The sequence below is a fragment of the Netta rufina genome (genome assembly GCF_964035555.1).
Source record: "Netta rufina genome assembly, chromosome: 18".
Taxonomy (NCBI): domain Eukaryota; kingdom Metazoa; phylum Chordata; class Aves; order Anseriformes; family Anatidae; genus Netta; species Netta rufina.
Window position 1 is genome coordinate 11,001,159 of NC_140142.1, and position 16,407 is coordinate 11,017,565.

General features: G+C 49.5%; 1 protein-coding gene across 1 annotated transcript in view; it reads left to right on the forward strand.

The window, feature by feature from the left end:
* Positions 1 to 4,639: 4,639 nt before the first annotated feature.
* The window catches only part of LOC311216469 (scavenger receptor cysteine-rich type 1 protein M130-like), a gene marked incomplete at both ends in the record, with an annotated part of 28,720 nt that continues 16,952 nt past the window's right edge, over positions 4,640 to 16,407 (forward strand). The window contains 2 exons of the mRNA XM_084298004.1: positions 4,640 to 4,718; positions 12,818 to 12,961. Coding sequence (XP_084154130.1) covers positions 4,640 to 4,718; positions 12,818 to 12,961 — 223 coding nt within the window. The remainder of the gene's footprint in view (positions 4,719 to 12,817; positions 12,962 to 16,407) is intronic.

Here is a 16,407-nt window from a genome sequence, read left to right on the forward strand (position 1 = left end):
TTGCTGCCTCTGGGACAAAAAAAAAAAAAAGCAAAAAACAAACAAAACAAAACAAAATAAAAACCAACCAAACAAAAAAACAAAACAAAACAAAACAAAAACAAACAAACAAAAACAAGCAAACAAACAAAGAAAAACAGAGACGAGTTACCGAAACTTCTCTGAAAAAAATCCCCTGCTTCTTTCACAGAAATCACCATTCTCTGAGCTTGCATTTCAGCTATAAAAGTGACACTGCAGGGCAGGTACTCTTAGCCTCATCGTTATGTATCACTTTGCAAGACACAGGCTCCTCTCTTCTTCTGGAGGTCCAGCTGAGGAGGAGGTGGCTCATGCCCTAAAGCCCCTGAGGGCAGAGGCTGTGCTGGGTGGCAGAGGAGAGCAGGGGGTTGCTGCAGAGAAGGTGCCTGCACTGCAGGCCTGGAAGGGAGTACCTGAATCCCCCCTCCCTTGGTGTTTCAGGCAGCAGCTCCCTCTCGCTCCCTGCCCAGGTCTCTGCTACCTGGAGCTGTCCCTGCTGGCATCTCCTTCCCTGTCCCCACATCTCCTCCCTGCCATTGCTAACAGACCCCGTCCCACCCACTGTGTGCTCAGCTCTGCCTGCAGACACCTGCAGGCAGATTTTCAGGGACAACTCCCTGTGTTTTCTGTGTCCCAGAAAAACTGGGAGTTTTTCTATTGTAAAAAGAGGTAACAAGAACTGGGGTCTCAGTGCCTTCATAGTAATGTAGAAATAAACTCCCATTTCCCAAGGCCACCCAGCAAAGCAAGAGGAGAAATATCAAAGCACACAATGCTTCTCTTCAAGAATACCTTGCTCTGATTTTTCTCTCATGGAGTCTACTCCGAAGTGCCCTGGAAGTGCTGTGGTGCCGTGAGCAGGCTGCCCCAGGCAGCAGCCTCCAGCCAGCAGCAGGATCCTGTCCTGCCAGGGGGCTCCTTCCACACACAGCTTCTCCCCACAGCACCCTGGGCAGGCTGACTGCTGAGCCTGGCAGGCAGCAGAGGCCCTGCCTCAGTGCACAGCCCCTGGGGCACAGCAGGGACCCTGCTCTGCACCACAGCCCTGGACACCCCTGCCTGCACCCTGGCTGCACAGCCTGCAGCCAGCCCTTTAAGAACGAACCCTCATGTCCTGTCCCTCTGAGAGCTGTGGCAGGGAATCCCTGCTTTGGACCTTGTTATTCTCATCTATTTCAAAGAAGCTCTGAGAGTCGCCCTGAAAGCTCCACAGGCTGTGGGATTTGCCAGCAAATCTGGAGATGGCACCAGGAACAACAGTTGTGCTGCCCTGCAACCAGAGACTTACCCTGTTCAGGGACTGTGAAGATTTCTCCCGCAGTGAGCTCTCAGCATCCCCCCTCCACACTGCCTTTAACATCTCCCTCCCTTCTCTCAGCCACCTTTGTCCCCTGCAGGCAGTGCCCCCAGCCCTGCTGCGCTGTGCAGAGGAGCTGCTCCTGGGCAGAGCTGTCTCTCTGCAGTGCTGCCCGCTTGCCAGGAGCTCCCATTGGGCCCAGGAGCCCAGCACAGCTCAGCAGCACAGGGAGCTCTTGAGAAGTCCCTGGGGCTCCAGGGGAATCCAGCCTGAAGCAGACTGAAACATTCACTAATATTTTTTCCCTCCACTGAGGAAGGAAACTCTTTTCCAGCACTATCGTACCTCATATCTGAAAAAGTATTAGTTCTGTGAGTGACCTTTCTCTGCAGAGCTGCTCTCAATGATTTCTTCTCCCAGTCTGTACTCATGGCTGAGATTGCCCTGGTCCAGGTGCAGAATCTTGCATTTGGACTTGTTGAACATCATTATGTGAACATTGGGCCCACTTCTCAAGCTTGTCCAGGTCCCTTTGAGTGGCTTCTCTTCCTTCTGTTCAATCAGCTGCACTCTCAGCTTGATGTCATCTGCAAACTTGCTGATGGTGCACTCAATCCCACTGTCCATTTCATTGATAAAGATTTTCAATAGTCCCAGTCCCTGGAGAGACCCCCGAGGTAAACCTCTCTTCACCTGCCTCCAACTTGGAGATGGAGTTAAATAACCACCACTCTCTTGGTGTGACCTTCAAGCCAATTCCTTACCCACTGAGCGGTCCAACGCTCAAGCAATTCAAGAAACTCCTAGAGCATGTTGAGGATAAGTTTCTGGTCCAGACATTTGGACCGATTTGGAGACCAGGATGTCATGTGGGACCATGTCAAATGCCTTACAGAAGTCCATGGCATCAGTCAGTCTTCCCTTGTCAACTGATGCAGTCAGTTCATTATAGAAAACCAGCAGATTGGTCAGGCACAATTTACCTTTAGTGAAGCCATTCTGGTTGTCTTGGATCACGCCTTTGTTTCTCTTTTTCTTGCACCTGCCTTGATATTGCTTCCAGGAGGATCTTTCCCAAGATCTTGTCAGGCACAGAGGTGGTGCTCATCAGTCTGTAGTTCCCAGTGTATTTTTTCTACCATTTTTAAAAATGGGAATGATGTTTCCCTTTTCCCAGTCACCTGACTGCCAGACCTTTTTAAATATGATGGAAAGAATCTTGGCCACTGCATCAGCCAGTTCCTTCAGGACCCTGGGGTGCAAGTCATCAGGCCCCATAGACTTGTATGTCTTTACTTTCATCAGGTGGTCTCAAACTCGCTCTTCACTTACAGAGGGTGAGACTTGACTCCCTCAGCCTCCATTTACAGGTTCAAGGAAACAAAAGTTCAGACTCGGGAAGCCTGACTGGCAGTGAAGACCAAGGCAAAGATATTGTTGAGTACCTTAACCTTCTCCATATCTGCTATTACCAGTTCACCCTTCTCATCCGTCAGAAGGGACACACTTTCCTTCGCCTTTCTTTTCTGGCCAAGGTACCTCTAGAATCCCTTCCTGTCATTCTTTGCATCCCTTGCCAAGCTCAGTTCTGTCTGTGTCTTGGCTTTCCTGATCCCATCCCTGTATATCCAGACTGCATCCCTGTACTCCTCCCTGGCCACGTGTCTCCATTTCCACTGCCTGTGCATTTCCTTCTTGTGCCTCAGTTTGACCATCGGGTCCTTGCTCAGATGCCCCAGTTGTCTGCCCTCCCTGCCCACTTTCTTATGCAGGAGGATGGAGAGTTCCTATGCTCTAAGGAGAACATTCTTAAAGAGTTGCCAGCTCTGTTCAGCTTCTTTGTCCCTAAGGACAGTATTCCAGGGGATCTCGTCCACAAGGTCTTTAAGTAGCTTGAAGTTGGCTCTTCAGAAGTTCAAGGTCCTGACTTTGTTCTTCGCCAGGCCCACATTCCTTGAGATCACAAACTTAACTAGGACATTGTCACTGCAGCCCAGACTGCCTCCAATCTTAACCTCTTTCATGAGTTTGTCAGCACTAGTGAGCACCAGTGCCAGTAACACTTCTCTAGTTGCTCTGTATACCTGGACTGGGAACTTGTCCTCAACACTCTCTATGTGTCTCCTGAATTGCTTACAGTATGTTTTGTAGCTTTTCCATCAGACACCCGAGTAGCTGAATTCTCCCATCAGGATGAGAGCATGTGAGCATGGCACTTCTTGTAGTTGAAGCATGAAGGCCTCATCCACAAGCTCTTCTTGATCAGGTAACCTGGAGAACACCCTAACCAGAAGGTGTCCTTTATTGGTGCGGTCTTTAACTTTTGCCTACAAGCTCTCGACCTGTCCATGGCTGTTTCTCAGAGGCATCTCTTTGCAATCAATCCTTTCCCTAACATACAGGGCAATACTCCCTCCCCTTCTTCGCTGTCTATCTCTTCTGAAGAGCTTGTAACCCTCAGTGCTTCCACTTGTGTGAACCGTCCCACCACGTTTCCATGAGAGCAGTTAGGTCATATTTGTCTAATTGCATCATGGTTTCCTTCAGCGACCATGAGATGGTGGAGCTGATTCAGAGGGGAGGGTAGTATAGCTCACAAATAGCAAGCTCAAAATCTTGGCCATCAGGAGAGCCGTCTTTGGCCTCCTCACCTATCTGCATGGAAGAATCCTGTGAGTTTAGGAAAGCTATAACCTACCTGTAATTGAACTTGGCCAAGGATTTCAAAGGCAGTAAGAAGGGCTTCTGAAAGTATATAGGTGGCAAAAGGAAGGCTCCAGAAAATGTGGACCCACTGCTGAATGAGGCCCAATACCAGTTGAAATGAGACAGGGAAAAAGTTGAGGTACTGAATTCCTTCTTCACCTCAGTTATTACTGGCAAGACTGACCTTCAGGAATCCCAGGTCACAGAGAACGTAGGAAGGTCTGGGGCATGGGCACTTGGAGGGAGTGGATCAGGTCAGGGCATACTTGACAAAATGGGATATATACAAGTCTATGGATTGCCTGACAAATCTGTGATATCTGACAAATCATCTGGACTTCTACAAAAGGGTTACAGAACTGGCGAATAGAGGAAGGACTAACATCATCTACCTGGAACTGTGGAAATCATTTGATGCTGTCCCCCATGATATCCTTGTCTCTAAATTGGACGATGATTTGACGAGTGGACCACTCAGTGGGTAAGGCATTAGCTGGATAGTTGCATTCAAAGAGTTGCAGTCAATGACTCAATGTCCAAGTGGAGATCAGTAACGAGTGGTGTTCCTCACAGGTCAGTATTGGACTGGCACTGTTTAACATCTTTGTTGGTGACATGGCCAGTGGGATCAAATGCACCTTCAGCAAGTTTGTTCATGACAGCAAGCTATGTGGAGAAGTCAACATGCTGGAGGGTAGGGAAGCCATCCAGAAGGACTTTGACAGACTTGAGAGGTGGACCTGTGTGAACCTCATGAAGTTCAGCCAGGCCAAGTGCAAGGTCCTGAATCTGGACTGGGGCAATCCCAAACATATTTACAGGCTGGGTAGAGAAAGGATCGAAAGTAGCCCTGAGGAGAAGGACATGGGGGTGCTGGTGGATGAGAAGCTCAACATGAGCCAGCAATGTGTGCCTGCAGCACAGAAAAACAACATTATCCTGGGCTACATCAAAGAAAGTGTGAGGAATGTTTTAACAATTCGTGTCCATAAAGAACAATTCTGTTTGAATCCTGTCTGCCTCTGGGCCCTGCACTGGCAATTTAATTCTTGAACCACAGATGCAGTGTGTCCCAGTCTCCCCCTCATTCTAGTCAATTTATCACTTCTTAAATTTATGAACCTGTTTGCTTTTGTTATTCCGGACTTCTATTTCTAACACTGCTATAGATGTGTCTGTGAATGGCTGGGGAAGAATGTTTTAATTACTCGTGTGTCTGGGAGTTTCAGAACAACTGATAACAACTAGTGACTGTTATGGGATACTATGTGGATCTTTGGTATCTGGTTAGGGGGGGCCGAGAGATAAAGAGGAAGGAGAAAGAAGCTGAAGGACGGCTGGGAGACAAGACTTGAAGAGGATGTTCTATAAACTTGGTATGGTGCCCAGTAAGTACAAAGGGGGAGAGGAAGACTATGAGCCTTCAGCATGAAAGACCCCTAGAGACCCCCAGAAGAGACCCCAGAGGAGATTGCGCATGCTCCAGTAGGAGGGACTGCACCCCGGAAGCTAATTATAATAATCTATTTTTTTTTAGAAGTAGTAATGAATATTTATTAGTCTAGGAGCATAAAAATCAGCTGCTTGATGTAACTGGTGTGCGTCCTGGTGGAGCGGAGACTGCCGGTGCACCCAGTGCTGTTTGCTTACCTCTATTCCTTTATATTCTTTTAATAAATCCTATTTTTTTTTATTTAATCCTAATTTGAATCCTGAGCCATTTATAACAAAAGCATGGCCAGCAGGTGAAGGAAGGTGATTCTCCCCCTCTGCTCTGCTTTTGTGAGAACTCACTTGGGGTCCTGCATTCATCTCTGGGGTCCCCAGCACAAGAAGGACATGGAAGTATTAGAATGAGTGCAGAGGAGGGACACAAAGATGATTAAGAGTCTCAAGCACCTCTCCTATTGGAGAGGAGAGCTGGGAGGGAGTTGGGGTTGTTCAGCCTGGAGGAGAGAGGTCTCCAGGGTGACTGTATAGCAGCCCTCCAATACCCAAAGGAAGCCTACAAAAAGCTGGGAAGGGACTCCTTGTCAGGGAGTATAGTGATAGGACAAGGACTAATGGTTTTAACCTAAAGAAGGGTAGGATTCAATTAGATTTAAGGAGGAAATGTTTTGCTCTGAGGAGGGTGAAGCACTGGAACAGATTGCCCAGAGAAGTTGTGGATGCCTCATCCCTGGAATTGGTCAAGACCAGATTGGATGGGGCTTTGAGCAACCTGATCTAGTGGAAGGTGTCCCTACCCATGGCAGGGGGGTTGTAATTGGATGATGTATAAAATCCGTTCCAAGCCAAACCATTCTAAGATTCTGTGATTCTATTGGACCTGAGGGGATTCACCCATGAGAGTGGAAGGAGCTGGCTGATGTCCTTTCAAGGCCATCCTTGGTCATCTTGGATCAATCCTGGTGAATAGCAGAAGTGCCCCAAGACTGGAGGAAAGCAAATGTCCATCTTTGCTGCAAGAATGGCAAGGAGGAGGGCCCAGGGAAGTGCAGGCTGCTTAGGCTCCACTCCATCCCAGGAAAGGTGATGGACCAGCTCATCCTGGAACCCTATTCCAGGCACAGGAGCAACAATAATATCATCACGAGCAGTTGTGATATCTTCATGTAGGGGAAGTCACTCTTGACCAACTGGGACATGAAATGCCCCTGATGAAATAACAGGCCTGGCAGAAGAGGGCAGAGCAGTGGATATCGATACACTTTGACTTCAGTAAAGTTTTGTGGTGGATTAAACCTGGTAGGCAGCTAAGCACCACAGGGCTACGAGCTCATTCCTCCTACCTAGTGGGGTGTTTTGAAAAGAACTGAAGGTAAAAGTGAAAAAAAAAAAAAAAGTGGGCTGGAAAAAAGACAGTTTAACAGCTAGATGTGCACACAAGCAACGACAACAACAAAACAACCAACCAACAAACAAACAAAGAACAGAACTTATTATTTTATTATTCACCATTTGCCATTGACAGGCAGATGTGTAGCCATTTGCAATGTTCTTCATACCACCAATAAAAGACAAAAACAGATTTCGCTAGTGTTGCTTAAATAGTTAAATAAATGCCTATCTTTTTATTCATGTCTCAGCTCACCTCAGTAGACACATGGACTTAGTAGAGCAGGACCAGAGGAGGACCACAAAAATGACCTAGAGCACGTCTGCTAAGAGAGGAGACTGGGAGAACTATGATGATGATGATGACGACTATCATTATCATTATCATTATCATTATTATTTACTGGAAAAGAGAAGGCTTTGGGGATACCTTACAGCAACCTTCCTGTACATAAAGGGAGCCTACAGGAAACTTGGGGAAGGACTCATTACCAGGGAATGTAGTGATAGGACAAGGGGCAAAAGCTTTCAAGTAAAAAAGGGTAGATTTAGATTAAATATTAGATACTCACATATCGATGAACCATGTCTGCACAGCATCAAGGGTTTCCGTTTCTCATCCTGCTCCCCATGACATGTAGGTTGGGGGTGTGCAAAACATTGTGAAGTTTGCATCGTGGGCTGCATCAAAAGAGGAATGGCCAGCAGACCGAGTAAGGTGATTGTCCCCTTCTACTCTGCCCTCGTGAGGTCCCGCCTGGAGTACTCCATTCAGGTTTGGGGACCCCAGCACAAGAAAGATGTGGACCTGTTAGAGCAAGTTCAGAGGAGGGCCACAAAGATGATCAGAGGGTTGGAGCTCCTCTCCTATGAAAAAAGGCTGAGAGAGCTGGGGATGTTCAGCCTGGAGAAGAGAAGGCTCTGAGGAGACCTCATTGTGTCCCTTCAGTTCTTAAAGGGCTCTTAAAAAAGGATGGAGATGGACTCTTTACTCGAGTTGATAATGATAGGACAAGGGGAAAGGTCTTCAAGTAACTGAGGATAGATTTAGACTAGATGTTAGGAGGAAATTCTTGACTGCATGGATAGTGAGTCACTGGAAGAGGTTGTGCAAAGAAACTATGGATCCCCCGTCCCTGGAGGTGTTCAAGGCCAAACCGGAGAAGGCCCTGGGCAACCTGATCTAGTAGGTGGCATGCCTGCTTAAGGCACGGACATCGGAACAAGAAGATCTTTTAGGTTCCATTCAACCTAAGCCATTTTATGATTCTTTGGCACAGCAAGGACAACTAACTGAAGCACTCCCTGCAGCCCACTACACCGCTAACAAAAGTATGCCATGCACAAGAAGGGCACCTCCAGTGAAGGCAGCCTGAGAAAGTTAGGATTGCTTAGCCTTGAGAAGACTCCAGTAGACATTATTGTGGCCTTCCAATACACAAATGGGGCTTAGCCAAGTCTGTAGTGATTAGAACAGAATAGTTCAGTTGGAAGGGACCTTCAAAGGTCATCTAGTCCAACTTCCTGACCTCTTAAGGGTTAAACAAAAATTAGAGACTATGTATGAGGGTATTGTCCAAATGCCTCTTGAGCACTGACAGACATGGGGCATCAACCAGGTCTCTAGGAAGCCTGTTCCAGTGTTTGATCACCCTCAAAGTACAGAAAAATTTCCTAATGCCCCATCTGAATGTCCCCTGGTGCATCTATGTGCCATTCCCACATGTTGTGTGATCAGTTACAAGAGAGAAGAGATCATCCCCTCCTTCAACACTTCTCCCCCTCAGGAAGTTGTTGAGAGCAATGAGGTCAGTCCTCAGCCTTCTTTTCTCCAGACTAGATGGCCAAAGGGTCCTCAGGCTGTCCTCATAGGACATGTCCTTTTACCAGCATTTCCCATTTTCCCTTGGTTTCCCAACTGACAAGGTCCCTGATCAGATACCCTGACTGCAAGAAGTGTTTTCTCTCTCTCGCATGTTCTCACCAGCCAGTGTGACTGACCATGTTTGGTTCCCTTCACTGCCTTCTTTATCACTTGTTGGTCATGTTTGTGTCTCTGGATGTGTTGTGCTTTATCCCCAGGAGGTAACCAAGCTCCCCACAGCCACTCTCGCCCTCACCCTCCTTAGCAGAACAGATGGAGAAAAATAGGAGAGAGCTGGAAAGACCCTTTTTCAGGGAGTGTAGTGCTAGGACAACAAGTTTTAAATTAAAAGAGAGTAGATTTAGATCAGATCTAAGGAAGAAATTATTCACACAAAGGGTGGTGAGACACTGGAAAAGACTACACAAAGAAGTTGTAGGTGCCCCCTCCCTGGTAGTGTTCAACATAAAGGTGGATGAGAGCTTGAAAAACCCGATCTCGTGGGATTAGCCCCTACCCGTGGAAAGGGGGCTGGAACTAGATGGTCTTTAATGTCCTTAACCCAAAGCATTCTATGGTTCTTAGATCCTGGAGGCCTACAATTCATAGAATCATAGAACCATTAAGGTTAGAAAAGACCTCCAAATCAACCATCACCCAACCATCGATATTACGCTCAAAACAGTGTCCCAGGCATGAAGCTTTCCTTAAACATCCCCAGGGAAGGTGAGTTCACCACGTCCCTGAACAACCTGTTCCAAAGCCTAACCAAACTGGCCAAAGATCAGGGTGGACGGAACCTTGAGCAACCTGGCCTAGGAGAAGTTTCCCTGCCCATGGCACGGGGGTTGAGACTAGATGGTCTTTAAGGTCCATTCAGACCCAAAGGATTCTAGCATACAATGATCCTGCAGGTCAGCAATTGGTTGTGTAGCTTATGTGCACAGAGGGATTTCAGTTTATGTCAAAAAATTTCCCACTTAATATCAACAAACATTTGGAAGAGATGGGATGCAGCCTCCCTGTCACTTTGTGGGTGTCTGATCTCATAATGGGACAAGAAAAGAGTACTCTCACGCCAAACCCTTCTTTCAAATTAGGGGAAAACACACTACTGGAAATAAGTGATCATTCCCAGCTGAGAGAAAAAAAATCAGTGATTGCATCAGCCTGTTTCAAAGTTGATTCCTCTGGAGGTCCAAGGACTTGTCAAGAGCTCCCTGTGCTGCTGAGTTGGGCTGGGCTCCTGAGCCCAAGGGGAGCTCCTGGCAAGCAGGCAGCGAGACAGAGAGATAGCTCTGCCCAGGAGCAGCTCCTCTGCACAGCGCAGCAGGGCTGGGGGCACTGCCTGCAGGGGACAAGGGTGGCTGAGAGAAGGGAGGGAGATGTTAAAGGCAGTGTGGAGGGGGGATGCTGAGAGCTCACTGCGGGAGAAATCTTCACAGCCCTGAACAGGGTAAGTCTCTGGCTGCAGGGCAATGAAGCTGTTGTTCCTGGTGCCATCTCCAGATTTGCTGACATTTCCCACAGCCTATGGGATCTTTCAGAAGGACTCTATTGTCTCTACTGTATAAATGACATACTCCAGAGCAGGGTTAACCAGGCACAGCTGTCAGAAGTACAGGACATGGGGGTTCATTCATATGGGGCTGGCTGAAGGCTGTGCAGGCAGGGTGCAGGCAGGGGTGGCCAGGGCTGTGGTGCAGAGCAGGGTCCCTGCTGTGCCCCAGGGGCTGTGTGCTGGGGCAGGGCCTCTGCCGCCTGCCAGGCTCAGCACTCAGCTTGCCTGGGAAGCTGCCCAGGGTGCTGCGGGAAGAAGCTGCGTGTGGAAAGAGGCCCCTGGGCAGGGAAGGGCATGGCAGGGTCCTGCTGATGCCTTCAGACTTCTGCCTGGGTTAGGCAGCTCACAGCTCCATGGCACCCCCAGACCATGTCAGAGCAGACTCTTAAAAGGAAGGTCAAGTCTGAGGCTTTCCTGAAGCTGTGCTTTCACCTCGCTTTGGTTCGTCAGGATGGGAATGGAAACAGAGCTGTACAGAGTAGAGATTTCATGTCACCCCAGATTTTATGAGGAACCTCAGAAAGAGCATTCAGTACCAAGAGTCCTTCATAATGCAGCAGCACCACCTTCCCAGTTTCATCAGGGCTTTTGTGACCTGCTGTTCAGCACATGCACACACTGAGAGGGTGCAGGGCAGAGCTGAGCACAGCAGATGGGATGGGTTCTGGGAGCACTGGCAGGGCACAGATGTGGCGACAGAGAAGCAGCTCCTGGCAGGAACGGCTGCAGGCAGCAGAGATCAGCAGGGAGAGGGAACTGCAAAGGGAAACCCTGCTGCAGAGGACATATAGGCACCTCCTGCCATCCCCTGCAGTGCAGGTTCCGTCCCTGAGCAACCCCCCTCAGCTCTCCTCTCCCACCCAGCAGAGCCACTGCCCTCTGGGCTGGGGGGTCCTGGGTAGCAGCTGCCTCCTGTGTAGCCAGAGCCCCAGAAGAAGGCAGATCTTCCTTTCCTGTTATGTGCCCTGTCCCAGTGCTCAGCAATGGGCTGAGAGCCACTGCTCTGCCATGGTGCTGCCTGGCAGGCAGCAGGCATGGCTTGGCAGGGCAACCCCTTTCTGCTTGCTCATCTGTCTCTCCCCTCCCCTCTCTCGGTCATGCTGCTTGTCCTTCTCCCTCTGCCTGTTTCAGACTTTCTCTTCAGCTGGGGCTCTTGGGTGTGTCAGCTCCTTGGAGTGGTGGGGAGGAGTTCAGCTGAGGATCAGACACTGGTGTTCAGGAGGTGTCTGCAGGGGAACAAGGTGCCAAAGGGCCCTTCTAACCTGTGGAGCTCCTGGCAGGGCAGTCAAGAGGACTGAGAAATGATCTGGCTCTGCCTTCGCAAGTACTGATCCTTAGGGCACTTCACATCGGCCCGAAGACAAGGATGGTTACCCCTTTGAGAACATTGCACAGGTGTAGTGGGAGAAGCTAAGCCCTATGGAGTGGCATCAGTATGACCCCGTGTCACAGCCCATCTTCTGAAGAATGAGCATGAAGCTACTGCACAGCCTTTCTGTACAATGTGTACAATTCACCAAGGGCACACAGCACAGTGACTCTTGTTTCCTCCAGCCTGCCCTCTCCAATTCTCATGCCTGGAGAGAAAGAGCAGAGGACAGGCTGAGGTGAGAACAGGCTTTGTCTCAGTGGTTACTGGCTCTGTCACCTGGTCACTGAAGAAGGTGAAGAGAAAGGACTCTACAACTACCTGGAAGGAAGTTGTGGGGTGCTGAGGGTCAGCCGCTTCGCACAGATAACCAGCAGTAGGACAAGGGGGAATCGCCTCAAGTTGCACCAGGGAGGTTCAGTTTGGAAATTAGGAGCAATGTTTTTCCCAGAAAGAGTGGTCAGGCATTGGAATGGCTTGCCAGGGAGGTGTTGGAGTCACCGTCCCTGGGGGTGTTTAAGGAAAACTTGGATGTAATACTTAAGGCCATAGTTTAGTGGGTGATATTGGTGATAAGAGAATGGTTGGGCCAGATGATGTTGGAGGTTTTTTCCAACCTTAATGATTCTATGATTGTAAGCAGAAGAATCCCTCCCAGTGATCTTGTCTCAGGGGCAGATGGCCATGGGTGCCAACAGAAATGCTGAATGCTGGGCTTGGAGATTAGTGCCACATGGACAAAGCTACAAATTCCCTTCTCAGATCTCAGGCCATCCACCAACAGGAACCTCCCCAGAAGTGGGGGGCTTTCTGTGAGGAAGCCTCCAGGTTTCTCACAGTGCACTCAACTAACACAGAGCATATTGCCAGCTGGGTAGCTATAACTATACCATCCTGAGATGGGGAGAATGAAAGTGGGTGTGCAAAGGGTCTGTGAGAAATGAAGTGGGTTTTGCTCAAAAACCCTGTCCTAATTGTCTATATCTTTTCCAACATGGACAGCCAACCATGCCCAGAGGCAGCAAATGTCCAACAGCAGCTTCCCCACTGAGTTCCTCCTCCTGCCATTTGCAGACACACGCCAGCTGCAGCTCCTGCACTTCGGGCTCTTCCTGGGCATCTACCTTGCTGCCCTCCTGGGCAACGGCCTCATCCTCACAGCCGTAGCCTGCAACCACCACCTCCACACCCCCATGTACTTCTTCCTCCTCAACCTCTCTCTCATTGACCTGGGCACTATTACCACAACTGTTCCCAAAGCCATGGCCAATTCCCTGTGGGACATCACGGCCATTTCCTACGCAGGTTGTGCTGCTCAGGTATTTTTCTTTTTCTTTTTTCTTTCAGCAGAGTTTTATCTTCTCACCATCATGGCTTATGACCGCTACATTGCCATCTGCAAACCCCTGCACTATGGGACAGTAATGGACAGCAGAACTTGTGTCAATATGGTAGCAGCTGCCTGGGGCAGTACATTTCTCTATGCTGTGCTGCACACTGCCAATACCTTTTCCCTCCCCCTCTGCCAAGGCAATGTCCTGGACCAGTTCTTCCGTGAAATTCCCCAGATCCTCAAGCTCTCCTGCACTGATGCCTACCTCCAGGAAATTGGGCTTCTTGTGGTTAGTGCTGTTTTAGCATCTGGCTGTTTTATTTTCCTTGTGCTGTCCTATATGCAGATCTTCAGGGTTGTGCTGAGGATCCCCTCACAGCATGGCCGGCACAAAGCCTTTTCCACGTGCCTCCCTCACCTGGCTGTTGTCTGCCTGTTTCTCAGCACTGCTATATTTACCTACCTGAAGTCCCCCTCCATCTCTTTGCCATTTCTCAACCTTTTGCTGGCAGTGCTGCCTCCAGCAGTGAACCCCCTCATCTACAGCATGAAGAACAAGGAGCTCAAGGTTGCGGTTAGGAAACAAGTATGTGGGATATTTTTCAATACTCATAAAGATCCCTTCACTCTCTAATAATGAATCCTAGTACATCCCCTTCTAGGCTTATGTTTATCCCTTCCCTTCCCTTCCCTTCCCTTCCCTTCCCTTCCCTTCCCTTCCCTTCCCTTCCCTTCCCTTCCCTTCCCTTCCCTTCCCTTCCCTTCCCTTCCCTTCCCTTCCCTTCCCTTCCCTTCCCTTTCCCTTTCATTTCCTTTCCTTTTTTATTGTCATTATGACTGCTTGTGCTCATTGCATTCCTACATAAATATTTTAATTCCCCCCACTACTACGAATGAGTGAAACTGTTCTGTCTCATATGGAGGCTGTATAAATGTGCAACAACACTTTAAGTGAGTCAGTGAAGACTTTCTCATAGCATCTGTGCAATAAAAGGTAATCACACAAGTTCAATGCAAGGCCCCACACACCACAGCCCCTCACTTTGCAGAGCAGCACCGCCAGCTCAGCGGCTGTGGGCAGCATGGGCAGGGTCTGCAGGAATGGCTGCTAAGGCCAGCCCAGATGTGCTGGGCTGGGGCAAGGCTGTGTGGGACATGGGATGTCCCAGGAGCAGAGCAGGGCATTGAGTGTGTGCAGTGGTGCTGCCTGAGGAGCCCCAGGGCCAAGCTGGGGGGGGGGGTGGAGGGGAGTGGCAGGGCATCTCCTGCAGCAGAGACACTGCCACTGATCTCCCCGGCTTCATTTGCAGCTTTGGGGCCAGACTAGCCTGAGCTGCTCTGCTAGGCTGGGCTGGGGAGAGGACAGGGAGGTGTAGAGAGCTGGGAAGGGGCTGGGCTGGGCTGGCCTACTGAGAGAGACAGGGAGGAGCAGCAGAGCAGGGGCTGGGGTGGGCCCTTGTTCTCTTGACACCCTGGCAGATGCTGCCCCAGGGCAGTGGTCCGAAAGCGGCCCCTCACAACCACCTTTCCCAGCACTGGGCTCTTCTCCCAGCTCACACAGGTGGTTTGTTTCTACATGGAAGGACACCAAATGGCTAAATCAGAAATCCTTGTTTCCCTTGTCCATATGAGACTGACAATAGTATTGGTGCAGTGAGATGGACCTATGTGAGCACAAGTGCCATAGACTATAAACTATGGGTGCCATCATTTCCTCTGGGACAAACGGTTTCTTGGTTTCATTTCCCTTAGAGGATTCTGTCCCCTGAGAATGGACCTGAAGCAATTTTTCAGCTCTTACAACATTTTTCTGACAAGTTCTTGATGTTTCTCTTAAACACACATTCAGTGCTTGACTCACTTGTCCATACAAAGGTGGCAATTTCCTCTAAAGCAATCCTGGAGGAGCTGAAGGTCCAAAGGGAGAAACATGAGTCTGGATGTGTGGCAGGCCTTCTGAAGCAGGAACTGGTTGGCAGGCAGAGTACCTGCGGGATTGTGCAGGGCACAATCCCCTGCACCCAGTGCTCCTGGGGGGAGTGGGCTGGGAAGAGGCCTCCTGAGCACAGCAGCTCCTTGTAGCCTTGTAGATGCTGGCTGTGAGGTCACTTCTGTCCCAGCCCCTGTCTGGACAACAGCAGGGAGGCAGAGCCTCCGAGGTCATAAAGGCCATCAGAAAGCTGCCCCCAACAGGGTGACACATTTGGGGAGGCCAGGGGAATGCTGGGTGAATAAAGGTGGGAAATCTGGTGGAGACAAGAGGGGTTTGGCTAACAGAAAGGAAAGATTTGGAAGAGGTGAGAGGGGCTCAGGTAAGACTTTGAGCTGCAACACTTACTAGGAAAACATCCATGTCAAGCCCTGGCAATATTTTGAAGCAGTAACCGTAAGCCCTACTTACCCCTACATCTAAATGCTATCCCTCTCTCTGCAAGGAATCCACTACTTACCTCAAACCTCACCTGGCATTGGTTAGCCAAGTCCCAAACCCATAAGGCCTTACCATACACTCTTAGCTCATTTCTCAACCTATTCCTCAGCCTTTCATCCTTAGCACTGATGATATGATTCCTCAACAGAGCCCTGAAGAAAATCCCAACAAATAACATAGTCTCTACACTACACACAGACTGTGTTTACTACCCAAAGCAGTAAACACAGGCCTCCCTCTGATACGCTGCCCAAACACTAACCCTGGAAGCCTAGATCTAATCCCTAAACCCTAACCTGAACACCTAATCCCCAAATCCTGTATTCCTGTGGTCTAGACACCTAACTGAAGCTGTTTGAACTCATGAGGCTGGGCAGGGTTTGAGAGGTCCTGCAGCAATCGCTTGGTCTTGGAGGAGGCAGGTGAGGTGACATGGATGTGGTCAGGTCACAGGACTCAAAGAGGAGATGGGTGGGGATGCTCTGCTGAGGTTAGCTGTTATTCAGGGTGTGAGGAGGCAGCAGGAGGCCCATGGCTGTACAGGTATGTGTCGGGGCACATTCTCAAAGCTTGTTTGACTATTACTTGAATTCTACAGGCTGGAAATACTGCACTGAGCACTTTGGGAATCTTTCCAGCCCAGAGCAGGGTTAGCACATGCCCTGAGCCAAGCTCCAGTATCTCTGCAGAGGCCCCTTCATCCTGGAATGTCCAAGGTGTGTGTCACCCAATGTGTCCTGTAGGGAAATGCACAGGTGTGCAGAGGTGGCCTGTGGTAGTGCAGTCCCTGTTGCTCTGGGATATGTGTGTGTGTGTTGGGTTTGGTACAAACACCTGGGCTGGTTTCTAACCTCCCACCTAAGCACAAGTGAGGAATAGCTCAACCCCTGCCAAAACCCTCCTTGTTTGATCTCATCCATGGAGGGCAGAGCCAAAAAAACTCAGAGCAGTTCTCCCAGGGTTTGCCTCTGCTAGAAGGCCTTGATG